At 43.8% G+C, this 15,022-nt stretch overlaps 2 protein-coding genes across 9 annotated transcripts in view; one reads left to right on the plus strand and one right to left on the minus strand.

Annotated features, from left to right (window-relative positions):
* The window catches only part of SLX4IP (SLX4 interacting protein), an 87,229-nt gene extending 77,048 nt beyond the window's left edge, over positions 1 to 10,181 (plus strand). For all 8 annotated transcript variants that reach the window (XM_056486363.1, XM_056486362.1, XM_056486365.1 and 5 more), the window contains 2 exons: positions 6,988 to 7,025; positions 9,753 to 10,181. The gene's annotated coding sequence lies outside the window, so the exon portion shown is untranslated. The remainder of the gene's footprint in view (positions 1 to 6,987; positions 7,026 to 9,752) is intronic.
* JAG1 (jagged canonical Notch ligand 1) overlaps positions 328 to 15,022 on the minus strand; it is a 37,091-nt gene continuing 22,396 nt past the window's right edge. Inside the window, exons 6-26 of the mRNA XM_056486357.1 lie at positions 14,614 to 14,744; positions 14,219 to 14,338; positions 13,660 to 13,773; positions 12,997 to 13,110; positions 12,134 to 12,247; positions 11,684 to 11,730; positions 11,014 to 11,187; positions 10,378 to 10,528; positions 9,709 to 9,873; positions 9,089 to 9,202; positions 8,347 to 8,460; positions 8,128 to 8,241; positions 7,887 to 8,003; positions 7,350 to 7,377; positions 7,155 to 7,240; positions 6,246 to 6,359; positions 5,911 to 6,020; positions 5,593 to 5,829; positions 5,137 to 5,268; positions 4,534 to 4,684; positions 328 to 4,168 (exon numbers count right to left, since the gene is read on the minus strand). Coding sequence (XP_056342332.1) covers positions 3,711 to 4,168; positions 4,534 to 4,684; positions 5,137 to 5,268; positions 5,593 to 5,829; positions 5,911 to 6,020; positions 6,246 to 6,359; positions 7,155 to 7,240; positions 7,350 to 7,377; positions 7,887 to 8,003; positions 8,128 to 8,241; positions 8,347 to 8,460; positions 9,089 to 9,202; positions 9,709 to 9,873; positions 10,378 to 10,528; positions 11,014 to 11,187; positions 11,684 to 11,730; positions 12,134 to 12,247; positions 12,997 to 13,110; positions 13,660 to 13,773; positions 14,219 to 14,338; positions 14,614 to 14,744 — 2,905 coding nt within the window. The 3' untranslated portion in view covers positions 328 to 3,710. The remainder of the gene's footprint in view (positions 4,169 to 4,533; positions 4,685 to 5,136; positions 5,269 to 5,592; positions 5,830 to 5,910; positions 6,021 to 6,245; positions 6,360 to 7,154; positions 7,241 to 7,349; positions 7,378 to 7,886; positions 8,004 to 8,127; positions 8,242 to 8,346; positions 8,461 to 9,088; positions 9,203 to 9,708; positions 9,874 to 10,377; positions 10,529 to 11,013; positions 11,188 to 11,683; positions 11,731 to 12,133; positions 12,248 to 12,996; positions 13,111 to 13,659; positions 13,774 to 14,218; positions 14,339 to 14,613; positions 14,745 to 15,022) is intronic.

Here is a 15,022-nt window from a genome sequence, read left to right on the forward strand (position 1 = left end):
ATGCAGAGGGAGCTGTTCCCAAGGCTGGCATTCCCAGTGACATGAATATACTGGTGTGAGGGCTGATGTAACCTGCACCATCAGCACCTTTCCCAGGTACCTCTACGTAAGATGGGCCCTTTCCATGCGGAGGTGCAGAGCTTTGATGTGGCTGTGCTCAGCCCAGGCTGAACCAAACCCAGATTCGGCAGCTTCAATTAGCTGTAGGTAGAGCAAAGCTCAGAGTGCTAAGGGGAGATATTTTATTTCATTTCATATTTCATTTATTTCTAATGTGCTTAAATGGCAGCTCAGGAAGCCCGCATTTTTCAATTCTTAGATGAAGAAGGATCCAAAGAACAAACTTACACTAGCAGTGGGAAACTTCTGACTACAGAATATATCTTCCCCAAGTAGTAAAAGTGTGAACTGGCAAAGTAGGATTTCCACAAAAATAAATGTGCCTTGATAGTCTAAGGGGGAAGCCTTAAACTTCATGTTTCTATTTATTTTTGTGGCAATGGAAACCACTTCATAGACCAGCCCTCAGATTGGTGGTGGATCTGGGCTTTGGGGAACTGCTCTTCTGTTACAGTCACCAGTGTAAGTTTTGGAGTTACCACTGAGATAGGAGGATTAATTAAAAATTCCATTATGGCAATTGTGTAGAATTTTCTGACTGCCCCCTGTACAAACAGCATGATTCTAATTTTCTAACACCATGAGAGAGTGACGAAGTGAGGAAAGTCTATGGGGAAATGTGGAAAAGCAGGGTGTGTATGAAGAGCTCTGCAGTAACAAACATGTTGTTAAATGATGAAGTCTGTAAATAGAAGTGGCCTCAGTAGGTTTTCAAGAAGCCTGACAACTGTATGTCCCCAGAAATATCAAATGCCCTGTTTTCTTTTATTTTTTGCTTAATAGAAAGCAGACTCTTACAAATTCCTACAAATTCAGGTATGTTTGAGCCCTTTGGAAGAGGTGGTTTGTTTCTGTATCCTGGAGACCCATGTGAACAGCAGACAGCAGGAAGATGGTTAATTCAACATTAAAAGTACAGGAAAGCAGTCAGGGAATAGCCCAGCTTTGCCCTTTGGAGGAAGGTGGAAGATTCTATTATCTTTAAGTAGCTTTTTTGGACATTACGTGTTTGCTTTATTGCAGATTTAGATGTCAGGGAACAAAGGGAAATAAATACTCATGGGATTTGTTTGATGAGGAATTATTGAAGTGGTCAGTTGAAGCTAATCTTGTTGACTTCCCCTTCAGGAGGCAGTAAACTAAACAGGCTCCAGTACTTGCCCTGTGTGGTGTATGAGTATGAAAAGTAAAAGCAGCATCCAGCCAAAGTACAGCAGCCACAATGGAAATCTTCTAAAGCAAGTTGAAAATAAAAAATAACACTAATTAGAATTTATAAATTTTTTTTGACAGCTGTAAAAAAAGTACAGAAGACAGTATTTCTCACTCTCAGGTTTTGTTAGCGTTCAGTGTATTCATACCGCAGCAATCTGTATATAAAACACCTGTTTATTTACTACAAACAAATACAGATGCAAAGGCCTAACCTTGCAGCAGGTAGGTTTAACTATTTTTCAATGAACCTTGTTACACAGTTAATTGTTCCTTCAGCTTTGCAGTAGCCCCTTAGCAGAACAATTTTGCAGCTTCATCAGAACGTGGTAAAACCAGAGCAGACCCTGAGCCAGCCAGCCCCTGCACAAAGGTGGGAGGGGCAGCATTAGTTCAGCATTCAAAGCCGTGGTGTTGAATACTTTTAGAGTTTATTTTATGCTTTACAAAGCGCTTTTTGCCCATTAGAAATCAGCATCATCTATGGATCTCTTCCCATCCAGGTCAGCACTTTGGATCTTGCCTAGCTACTTAGATTTGGTTCCTATCTGGGGGCAGCTCATTGGCCTGTGCAGGGTAAACTCGTTGCACAAGTGCAGCCACACCACCCTCTCTCAGAACACTGAGGGACATTGGCCAAGAGGCAGTGAGAACAAGGGACATGCTGCTTTCAAACCTCCTCAGCCCCATTTGGAGCCAGAGGGGAACATGTAATCATCTAACAAAAAACTGACTCCACCAAAGGCAGGGGCAGGTCCTGGAAACCTCCAGCAGCACCTGCCCCTGCTTTTGCACAACTGTCTGGCCGGGAGCGCCTCCAAGCTCAATAATCTCCACGCTCTTTTATGTTTTCATACAAAAAATTTAATAAATATTACTTTTCAAGATTTATTGCCAGGAACAACACATCAAAGATGCATTTTCATATAACACTAATATCACAATACAAGGTATCTTCATGATCTCAATGGTTAACCACTGAGATGACTATGTTTATAAGCCTTTTGATCTTAAACATCGTAATAGCACTTTGATTTCCTCACTTGTTAAGGCGGGCAGTGTAATCTATGGCAAACCTACACAGTGATCTTACTGGACATTCTACTGTTCAAGTATTCAACAACTAGCTTATTAGAATACTCCCTAAATGCAGTAGATTACAAAAAAAGTCAAATCTACAAGTGGTTCAGTATTACATATTCATGGTGAGAAAAAAAATAATTAGAATTTACAAAATAAGATTGCTGTGTTTCCAACTTCACACGCTAATTTGATATTTTTAATTACATGCAACCACTCACATTTCATCTACATAAAGTAATAGCTCAGTTTTGTTCCCTTAAACTGCTTCTTAGCAGATTATCTGCCTGTCACTCGGTTTTCAAGTCTAAAGCAGCAAAAAAAAATTTTCTAGTCTAATTCTCTAAACTGCCTCAGTCAGTACTTACAAATAGTCTTAAAGTGATACTATGGAAGGTGTTTCAAACATTTGACATTGTACAAAAACCAGCATCAAGGCATGAAAGCCCATCCTATTAAAAATAAACTATTTTAGAACACCTTAGTTTTGGCATATAGGCAACATGTAACAAGAAAATAAATTCAAAATAGAGAAGCCACGAGCTTACAATGCTATCAAAAACCTTCAACTCTAAACACATACATATAAATAAAAAGGAATGATATTTTAAGGCTCTTGATTATTAAGTTAATAAATCAAATATACACAGTGATTAATAAAAAAAGAATTATTTACATATCTATACAAACTTCTATTTTTGACACATTTTCCTCTTTAAATTCTTCATTTACCAGCAACTGCTGACAAGTTCCCCCCACCCGCCCCCAACAAAAATACAATAAAAAAATAAATAATAAACTTATTTTTGATAGTTGCTGTGGTTCCGAGCTGCAAAGGCACTTTCAAATACAGAACTAGTTGTACGTCACCATAAAACCAATATACAAAAAACTCAAATTCAATAAATATAAATAAAATGTATTATTCTAAAGAAACTGTATAAATCGGAACATCTGGCAGAGAAAAAAAAAAAAAAAATGAACACTAAGGAAGAGTAATAAGGCTATGTAATACCTTATGGAACGTTTCCGTGATGGATCAGCTGCAGCTGAATTTACATGAGGGCACTTTTGACTAGTTTTGCATAGATGTGAAATGCAGCACTTGGTATTCCAGCCAACCACAGCAACTATCATTGCCAGTGTAAGCCAGCTTGTCCAAACTTAAATTAACACAGGGATTCTAAGTAAATAATAGCCTTAGACTCAAATATTACACAACAGTTTAAGAACTACAAGCTCTTGAGTGCCTTTATAACGATACTCAAAGGCCCTGCATGGCAGCACCCCACCGTCTGCTATACGATGTACTCCATCCGATTTAGGCTTTGTGCACTTTCCAAGTCTCTGTTGTCCTGTTTATTTGTCCAGTTTGGGTGTTTTGTAGGGGTGCTGTTGGGGGGCTTTTCATCTCTGTCTACCAAAGTGTAGGCTGGCTGCTTGGCAAATCGGGCCTTCTGCTGGTGCTTGTCCATGTCGTCCTCCTCCACCTCGGAGTTGTGTGTCCTTATTTTGGCGATTTTAGAGTTTTTGTTCTCGTAGTCTTTAATGGGGACAGTATTTGCTCCGTGTTTCTCAATGGGGTTTTTGATCTGGTTCAGCTGCTCCCGTACGTTGTTGGTGGTGTTGTCGTCAGAGGCCGTGTGGGTGTGGCTGCTCTGCTTCCGGCGCTTTCGGATGCACCAGTAAAACACGGTGACCAGGCAACAGATCCAGGCTACTGTGAGGACCGAGCTCAGCAAGGGCACCAGGAAATCTGCAAGAGGCAGGAGAGAGTGAGTCCTGCTGCAAACCACAGGGGACACTTTAGGATGTCTTAGAAAACAAATCTCACTTCTTATGCTTGGTACTTCCCTTATTTCTCCACGAGAGGAGCATGGAAGGGCAGCAGCCATATTGCTAGGCTAGGCCACTGGTTTAGCAAACTTTTGCAAATATTTTTAGGGTTTTAAGAAATAAAAAGACCTTGAGTGCAAAGCCTCCCCATTGTTCCTGATGAACAGGGACTTGCTAAAAGTCTCCCAGGTGAGAGGAGGAGGTGTTGCACACCTTGTTGAACACCTTGGAAGGGGTGCTGCAGTCAGGGTGGGGTACAGGAGCTGGGGCCAAGCAGCAGCTCACCTGTTTTGTTCTTGGTCGGCCGCCGCTGCACCCTGACTTCGGCGACAGCAGCGATGAGGGTGTTGTTCCCGTCGCGCTTACTGACGAGGTCGATGATCTTATCTGTGATGTCTTTGATGGGGTTTTCATCTTCCCCAATGTCCTCTGCAGACTGCAGGAGGAGAAGGCACACAATTAGCACCAAGCACCACATCAGATGCACGGGGGAACCTGCTATTTATAAACCTTCACAGGCAGTGAAGGCTCTTGATACTTTTAATATAGAACAAAAGAGAAACAAAGCAAAATGGCCTGCTATGGGCAGAAACTAACGACTCACAATTCTTGTCCTCATCCTTAAAAAGACCAAAAACCCCCAAAAACAAGAGTGTAACAGAGAAATGTTTTACTCTCCCCTATTACATTTGCCCCCAGATGGCTGCTTTCAGGTACGCACATGTAACCAGAATTCCTTTCCTGTTCTTAAAGGGAATCAGGATGGAAACTAAACCACAAGAAGTGCTGACAAAGCCAGGAATTAAGAATTTTATGAAATCCACATGCTGCACACATATTCAAGCAATTAACTACTAAGACATTTAAAAATATTCCAGGAATACTTACAATAGCAACATGGATTTCATTATTTGCCAAGTGGGAAGGCTCACAGGTAATATAGATGGAATATTCAACAGAAACATTCTTCAGAATATTCAGATTCCTCAATTCACTGCAAACATGCTCTGTGGTAAGGCCCTGGAGGATGCAAAGAAAGATGTTGGCTTTCTTAAATACATATGCACACGAACACACAGATATGAGGTTTGGGATTTTTTTTTGCCCTGAAGTAAGAGTTCTGAAGGGAAAAGGAGGTGGAATTCCCTCCAACCTAGATTTTCTTCTTCTCGAGTCACAAAAGCATTTAGGCTGCAAGGCTATATGAATCCTTCTCTGCTTTTTGTTTTCTTTGATAATGAGGCAGTGTCAGCTTTTGCTGCACTTTTCCCTATGGAAAACATCATTCCACGCTCTGGGGATGAGTCTATGTGTGCCACAGCCCAGCGAGCTGCTGTTACTTACTGGGGCCATCATTTCTTTGTTGAAGGTGAAGGTGATGTTGGCACAGTTGTCCTGGTAGTAGGAATCTGAGTTGCATTTGGTCCTCACAGGCTGCTGGTTGGAGGGCCAGCATTCCCCCACGGCGGCACACGGGTGGGTGAAGCAGTGGTCATCCCGCACAGGGACACAGGTGTGGCCAGCAGGGCACTCACTGGGGCCTTTGCCGTGCAGGACACAAGGCCGAGGGCCACACCAGACCTAGGAGAGGATGAGTACTGGTGAGAATCCACTGGTTGGAGGAGAGAAAATGGTGTAAACCAAAGCACAGCACAGCTGTACCTTAGAACAGGTGACTTTTCCATTCAGACACTGACAGGTATTGCAGTCGTCATCCCACTTAGTCCCATCTGGTATTACTCGAACACTGGTAATGCAAGGCCTTCCTGTAACTGGAGAGAGATTGAACAGAATTGTAAGCTAAAAAATAGGAAACAAATGCCTTTTCCAAGTTCATCTAAACTTCCCACTAAGTTGCTTCTTCGATAAAGATACATGCTTTAAAAAACAACAGATATTACGCCCCAAAATGAATCCCCTACAACCACAAACCCATCAATGTGCAATTATACAGATCTTGCTACAAGTGCTAGGATTAGCTCTGGCATCTGGAATACCTTCTTGGCATCCTGGACCACTGCGACCCGGGGGGCAAATGCACCGGTACCCGTTAATTTCATCTATGCATGTGGCGCCAAAGGCACAGGGCGAGGACTGGCACTCGTTGATATCTGTGATGGGAAGGAGAGGAAACAGGATAGTTACTCCATGGTGTCCTTTTGTTTTGACAGGAAAAAAGTAAACATAGGATAGAATTACCTACTGGAGCTTTTCATTTTCTAGTGTCTACTGGGACATAGATTCCTGCTTGCAGCACCAGCATAACCTCAGAAAAGTCCTCTGACGTTTCTGCTGTGTGGCACTGACAAAGATCAAAACCTGACCCCTGTGGCTACTTGAGCTTTCCAGGGCAAGGACACATTCCTTCCTACACAGACACACTTCCTCTCCTCTGATGTGTTCCAGTTTTGTCCCCCGCTAGATTCTTCAACTAATGTCAATGTTAAACCCTTCCCAGCTCTATTGCTGCTGTGAGACTTCTATTCCATGGCTGTTATTAAAAAAGTGTCCTCCTACCTGTAATTATTATTAAATTACAGGGAAGTGCATACATCACCTCAGGGCTTGGAGGTGGATTATTAATTGACAAGGTTTTTTGGCTGGCACACTTTCATCTCAGGCAGAAGCCTAGGGCAAACAAACACAAGGGAAGACTGTCCCAAAGGGCATTTTGCCCACTTGACTGAACCAAGAGCTCTCAGCTTCAGCTGAATGACTTTAAATCTCTTTCATTTTCAGTGTGATTCCTGCCTTCACCAAACCTGCTATGGATCCAGGTACGGACAGAGATGACACAAGACGTCTATCACTCATCTGATCTATCATTAAACTCAATTAAGATGATTGTCTTGCAACAAGATTGAAGCGAGACAAAAGCTGAGGCAGAGAGCCATGGAAACACTCACTGATCCTGCAGTCGGGCCCGGCAAAGCCTGGAGCACACTCACAGCGGTACCAGTTCTCTCCATCCACGCAAGTGCCACTGTTGTAACTGCGGAGAAGAGGCATTAGCACAGACATTAAAAACTGCTACAGATAAAAGGAACCCAGAATTCTGTAACAACAAAAAAAAGAGCACAGGATAAACACAGCAAACTTACCAAGGATGAGGACTGCAGTCGTTTGTGTCTGCAAAGCAAAGACAGACAGCATTGAACATGCAGACTTTGGCTAACAGAACTCTACAGGCAGTAAAGAATGATCAAACTTCCCCTAATGCCCAAGTTATACTTAGCTCAACTTTTACAAAAATATGCTGAAATTCTCTACTAAATTGATTCCAGCCTTGTACCACAAAATTTGTTAACTACATTGTGGAACACATGTACAGAGGAAGAGATCCTTGTAAAGAATCTAACGGGGGGGGAAAAAGTGGAAGCAGACAGAGCTGCTCCTAGAAAAAGAATGCAGGAGAAAACAAGACAACATCTGTCTCCACTTATCTCATTTGCAACTTTCTCATGCCCAGGTCAAGGCTCTATCACATAAAGTCATTAAAAACAAAGACTCAGGTGATGCTAAAGCCTACATCAAACAAGCCTTCCCTTCTGGTTTCAATCTTTACTACAAGGGCGACAGGATGAGCTCATGTTCTCATCATGCAACACTCTGGAAGAGTTCAAGCAGAGCTGACTTACTCTGGGTACACGTGGGTCCTTCCCAGCCCTCCTTGCAGACACAAGTGAAGGAGTCCCCGCTGACCACACAGGTACCACCGTTGTGACAGGGGTTCGGCAGGCAGCTGCTGTTCCTCGCTGTAACACAAACAACATTTGCCGCTCAGTTGTTAGAAAGCCGTCGAGTCTGAGCCAAGAGGAACAGCTGAGGTCAGAGCTGCAGCCCTGCATCTGCTTCCTGGCGATTATGCAGGCTATTTACCTATGTTACAAGTGGCTCCTTCCCATCCCGCAGGACACATGCACTTGAAAGTGTCCCCCTCGTCATAGCACGTCCCCCCGTTGTTGCACGTCGCCTCATCGCACTGGCTGTCACCTGTGGAAAACCCAAACTGTCCTTAATGCTGGTGCTCTCTTAGGCCAACAAGTTCAAGCAGCCTATCAGAGCATGTCTGTTATGTTTTGGAAATGCTGAACTTACGGGAGTGGCAAGTTTTTCCTTTCCACCCATTTTTACATTCACAGAAGAAGTCGTTGACCAAGTCTCGGCAAGTTCCTCCATTGTGGCAAGGGTTTTTACTGCAGTCATTAATATCTGGATATGTTAAGGAGAGAAAACAGGCTCAGTGGTGTTTACAGAACTGACAAACACAATGCTTAAAAAGATCATAACCCATCCCTAATTGTGGCCTCTGTTTCAATTGTGGATTAAATGCTTAAGTTAGTATTTGAAAGCTTTAAGCACCATCACATAGATGAAGACTGTTTCACCACATTTCTCCAGTTTGTTTTCATTTTGTTTGTAATCTTGTTTCAGTAAAAAAAGCAGAGAAAAGCCCTGTTACATAAACTATCCTGTTAGGGGAAGGGAGCAGAGCACTCAACTCCTCTTCTGTTCCTTAGATTGACAAAATGCAAATATGATATGCAGACAGGCCATAAAGTGCCATCTATTAATGCAAAGGGTTTCTTCCTGGAAGTTATCCAAAGGACAGAGCAGGAAACTCAGTGAGAAAGCCAGGTTCTGATCCCAGTCCAACTTTGTGACTTGGGCTTAGTTCCAATACAAAAGATTGGGACTTGGTGGGAGAACCTGGTCCTCCATGGCCTTTGAAGCAGAGTTTATTGACATAGGTCACTGCCATCTTAAAGACAGTACCATCCCCTCCTTCCCAATGTTTTCCCAAGAGATCTTTCTGTGTGCTGCAGGAAGGATGACTTACTCGTTTCACAATATGTTCCTTCCCATCCATCGCTACAAATACATTTGTAGGAGTTGATGCCATCAATGCAAGTGCCACCATTTTTACAGGGGTTGCTTTCACAGTCATTGATATCTGCAGCAGTTGGGAAGAAAGAAGAGGATTAACAAAAGAGGGGAAAAAAGTCAAACTAGAAGTACAGCTACTAGGAGTCATTATCTTATTGCAGACTGTTTGGTGCTACTTCTAATTTCTGAAAATACCCTTTGGAAAGGAAGGGTGAAACATGGGTAAAAAACTGCACAAGGTGATGAACCTGCCACTACTAAAAACAAAAAAACCCAAAACTTCAGGACTCTTTAAGATCCATGTTAAACCCCACTATTAACTCCCTCAGACCTTGTATACATAAGGTTTTTAAAAACATACAATTCAAGGCCAGAGGGTTCATTGCTGTGAACTTTCCCCAAGGCCTAGCAAATTCCACTCCGCCTCACCCAAGAGGGATATGAAGACTTACAGCAGTTCCAAGGTTCACTGAGTTACAATGAAGAAACCTTAAAGGGGTCTGGGAGGGAAGGATGGAACCTTTTTCCAGTAAGACTGGGGGACAGTAGAATACATTCTTTTTGTGCTCTTACTCTCATGACAGTAGGTGCCAGTGAATCCTTTGTTGCATTCACAGGTGAATTTTCCACCCGCTTGGCTCTTGCACTTCCCGTGAGGGCCACAAACATTGGAAGAGATGTAGCGAACCCCTTCGGGTGTGCTGTTGGAAGCCACTGCCACGGTGCAGCTGTCAATTACTGCAGAAAAACAGCAGAGACCAGCATGAGAATTACCCCTGCAACCTGATTCCTTAAGAGCAACATTTTCACTTCCAGCTATGGATGTTTAGAAAACACTCGTGCCATTTAATAATTCAGGTTGGAAAAGACCTTTAAAATCATTGAGTGAAACCATAAATATATAGCTGCAAAAACGTTTGGAGTCAATAAATAAATAAAATATCATTGGACTCTGCCAATTGCGCATAATATAATCACAACATCTTCTCTTGATGATTGCTGGAACACATCTATGCCCTGGAATAAATGCATCAGTCTATTTGCTACCTGTGCTTTCTGTCTACATTGACATAATAAGTATCAGCTGTTGAAAGATAGCATAAGTATCACTCATCTTTTCACACAGAGAGAAGCCTAAGGCAGAGAGCAAAATTCAGCCTCTTTATACCAGAGCTACTCCAGTGACTCCCCTGCTGGAGCTGCATTAGGGATCCATTTCCAGACACTGCAAGCAACACAAACCTTCACAAGGAGTCGTGCGGCAGTGATCCTTCAGGTGGGAGCAGTTCTTCCCTTCGTAATCCTCAGGGCAGTTACAGAAATAGTCCATGGCAAGATTGAAGCACTGAGCGCCGTTCTGGCACGGATTTGGCTCACAATAATCTATGTCCAGCTGTAAGTAGTGCACACAGAGGGAAGGGAGATAGGAAGAGGGGGGAAGGGAGTGAGGGAAAGCTGAGTGAAAGAGGTTTATCATGGCTTTCCCACAAGACGACAGGCTGACATTGTGGAATCTGACCTTTTTATCTGCTGCCTCAAAGAATCATTCATAGCACAGAGTTTAGTCCCACTCACCACTATTTCAGCAGACAACTCTCGATATTAAACTGCCAAAGTTAACAGTTAGAGCTCCACAAAGCCTGACGTGCAAACCCTGCAGTCTGCTTAACAAAGAGAACCCTCCACAGCCTGTCAGGGGTTTGTTGGTTTCTTCCCCCCCAATATATATTAATCAAGCAGTTTCTTGGCAGACTGACAGCGATATCAAGTACAACTTTATACTATGCTTCACTGGACGCAAGGCATTCCATGCTCAGATCCAGAGCGTTGGAACAAACGGCACTGGCTGAGGGCCTGCCTTTCACCCAGCCTTCTTACCTGACAGAGGTTTCCTGAGAAACCAGCGGGACACAGACATTGGAATCCATTGATTTCATCCTGGCAATGACCCCCATTCATGCAAGGGTTACTTGCACATTCATTGATGTCTTTCTCACAGTGATCTCCTGCATAGCCAGGTGAACAGATACACCGATAACCATTAACCAAGTCCTGGGAAAGAACAAAAAAGAGTTTTAGAGTTAATGTTGCTCCTCCCTTGATATATTCTAATTAAGAAAAAACATTTTGAAAAGTTAAAAAATAATCTTACTATGTCCAAAATATTTAGAGGGAAAAAAAACCCAAACACACACACACACAGACCCAGTCCCAGCTTACATTCTTAATTCCCAGGCAGGATACATTAATCCACAGGTTGAAGGGAAGTGCCTACATTTCCAATAGGTAGTTTGCACAACCACCAGCCCATTCACTGGTGACACTGGCAGTGAAAATGAGCCATTTATTGAAGTTATATTTTTTTGCCTTTACTGTTCCACAGACATATCTCGACATGCTGTAGCATGACATAGGCCCTCCCCCAACTTAAAGAAATGACCATTTGTACCAGCTTTTTGCTATTTTTCAAACTATTTGTGCTTAGACTCAAATGTTTTAGTTACTGTTTCAAGTCTTGGGGAAACCACAGTAAAAGAAGAAGGCTTACCCGACAGGATCCTCCATTCTGACATTGTCCACGACAGTCGTTAATATCTGCAATAAAATTAGCACGGTTAGAAGGCAAAAATATATTTACACTAGATAGAGGGTTCAGGTCTCTCTAAAACTGCAGCTAGATAAACCTTTTGTCAAGTTTCCTGCATGCCTTCCTTGAGATAAGGTTATTATAATGGGTGGGAAACCTTTCACGATTCTTCTAGGAGAGGCAGTAAAACTTCACATCATTGTTTTAGTCCCTTTATCAGAATATAGCTATGGTACAGGCTAATGACTTTGATAAAATTGTGTATTTTCATTCTGCACCAACTACTCCCTTTCTAAAAACATCAACTGCTGGGGCTCTGCCCAGTGTTTAAATCGAGCTTAGAACTCAGTGGCACATGCACATATACTCAGAGAACTGGCCTTTAATAAACCCAAGGATATGGACACTTACTTATATCACAGTTGTGGCCAGACCAGCCAGTAATGCAGTCACAGTAGTAGCTGCCAATCAGGTTCCTGCAGGAGTTGGCATTGACACAGGGCTTGCCCTCACATTCATTCGCATCTGGAAAACCAGGGAGAACAGTGAGGGGGGAAGGGAGAAGCCCACGCCCCAGCAATAAGCAGCAGTTCCTCCAGAGCTAGGAGGAACTTGCAGTGTACAGCAGGGATTAGCGTGACTTGGACGAACAAAAGTCAATCATCATCAGCCTCTTTTCAGTTTCTTTGCAATTAGAACATACAGGCTACGCTAATTATTTCACAATTACCCAGCCACTCATTAAGAACAACTTGCCCCCACACACGCATCTCAGCTGAGTGTTCTGAAGGAGGAATGCTGCAGCCTGGGCACTGGGATGAGTGTGTTGTGTAAAGAATGCAGCCAGCTCATTCTCCGTGAGCTCATCCCCATTTTGGAACCCAGCTGTGAACTCCTGGGTCTGGAGGAGTTGACATGGTTGAAGAGATACAGCAACTTTCTCACAGGGTAAAGGGAGAAACACACGTGGGGGCAGGACTGGGAGGCAAAACACACACCCTCCCCACTTCAGGGCAGTTCTGGTTTGAAGGATGTCGCTGGTTAACTATTTCCTTCAAGTGCCAGCATGCAGAAGCAAGGTGATGGAAGCCACACTACTTTTGCACATGTCCTAGACCCCAGTCCTGCAAACAGACACTGAAAGTCTTCTATGTGCCAAAATACATCCACAGGCTTCAGAAACATGACTGTAACTAATACAGGACTGTGATCCCTTCTGCATTTATCTTTGCCAGCTCTGAAACAAGCCTGGATGAAGAGAAAGCAGTTCTTACCTAGCTGGCACGTTTTGCCAGTCCACTGAGGTGGGCAAATACACTTAAATCCATCAACTAGATCTTGGCAAGTTCCTCCATGACCACAGGGATTTGGAGTACAATCATCAATATCTGCAATGCAGAATAAGGAGAGGCTTAGCTCCACTACTGGATTGGCAATGGCAGTAACTGACAAGTCCGATAAATGGTTGCTGCTACTCAGGTTTTCCCTGAGGAACAGAAAAACAACAGGACTTCTACTTGGAATCTCTAGGTTATCTTTGGTTTCAGCAAAAGCCTCCTTTAGACAGAGGAGTAATGTGAAAAGGGGGTTCAAAGCACTGGGGGAAAAGTTTACCCCCTGGGGCCTTTTCCCAAACAGAAGTCCTATTTGGATCCAGCAAGTCCCTCAAAACAGCATTTTTCACAACAAGCCAGAATGCTACAGAAATTCAGCATTCTGCTTCTTTCAAGATGATTTTGGCTATTGTTTCCCCTGGTAGTTGACAAAAACCTTGGTACAAGCAAAGGGAAGACAATGCACAGGGGTGTAAATGGCTGCCAGGAAGCAATGCTCAGGCTGGGGAAGGTTAAGTAGTCTGCCCTGTAATTTTATGAGGGATTAGACTGATCAAAACCAGCAAAGTGGCACACTTTTAATGAACACTGAAAAGCACTCACTATCAGTGCAGGTTGGTCCAGCCCAGCCGGGAGCACACACACATTCAAATCCCGTGGATGTCTCCAGGCAGCTTCCCCCGTTGTGACAAGGGTCGGAGAGGCAGGCGTGCTCTGCTGCATGGGGACAGAAGGACACCATGGCAGAGGCTACAGAAGTGCCACCACAAGCCACCCCTGCTCCCTCCACATGCTTCTGCTCTGGGCACACCATCATTACTCTTGCTGCACTGTGCTCCTGCAAGAACCAGGAATTCCCTGGCTCGCAGAAAGTCTCCTCCCACGCTAACCTCATCAGCACACTGACTGGTAACTGCTGGAGCCATGGCCAGACAGGATGGCTCAGAGTGACCTCCCCAGTGAGCAGAAGACTGATGTTCAGAGACACCAAACGTTCTTGATAAAGCTTGAATAGGAAAGGCTGGATCTTTGTACCCAGCCCTGACTGGGTACACTGCAAATGGAGTTGTCCTCCATCTCAAAGCGCATCCAAAACCAGCCACCAAAAGCTGGCAAGAATTAATTGTCAGATGGCAGCTCAGCAGCTCCATCCAGCACTTACCAATTTCACAGTTCTGTCCTGAGTAGCCCTCAGGGCAGGAACATTGGTATTTGTCAGGGCCAGTGTTGCTGCAGGTACCACCATTCAAGCAGGGTGGGTGGGTGCCACAGTAGTTCAGATCTGCAAGAGGGGAGGAGCATTTAAGCCAGGCTGGAACGTTACAGGAACATCACCATGTGCTTTGTTCTGTTATCCCAGAGCCTCTACAGAATGCATCCTCACACAGGAGCGGGACAGGGCAGGGAGAAGCTAAGGACAGATGCCAGAACAGCAGTGGGGACAGGCAGCTGAGGGCCAGCACGCTCCCAGCACGTTTCAGGAGTGCTGAGCCCCTCAGTGCAAAGTCTGCCAGCACTGACATTCAAGTGTAACACGGCCCCCTGGGATTAGCATACCTTTGTCACAGAGCTGACCACCCCAGTTGGTTTCACAGAGGCACTGCCATGGTTCAATGCAAGTGCCATGGACACATCCTGGGTGTGGAATGCACTTATCACAGTACTGGCCTTGCCATCCATACTGACACCTTCAGTTAAAGAGGAAAAAAAAAAACAAAAAAAAAAACAAAAAAAAAAAAAAAAAAAAAAAAAAAAACAAGAAGGAAAAAAATTAAGAACAGGGAAACAAACCCAAATCCATCATAATTGCTGTGTGTAAATATGAGTGTGCAACTCCCAAGCTTGAAGAAAGGCTGGGGAAGTGGGGGAGAAGGGCAGGATGAGGGAAGGGGAGAAGCTATTCAAGGATTGTTTGATGGTTTCTTGTAAACAAACATTTTGGTAGTTTTGCCAAGGTCTCTGTAGC

Source organism: Oenanthe melanoleuca, chromosome 3, assembly GCF_029582105.1.
Source record: "Oenanthe melanoleuca isolate GR-GAL-2019-014 chromosome 3, OMel1.0, whole genome shotgun sequence".
NCBI lineage: Eukaryota > Metazoa > Chordata > Aves > Passeriformes > Muscicapidae > Oenanthe > Oenanthe melanoleuca.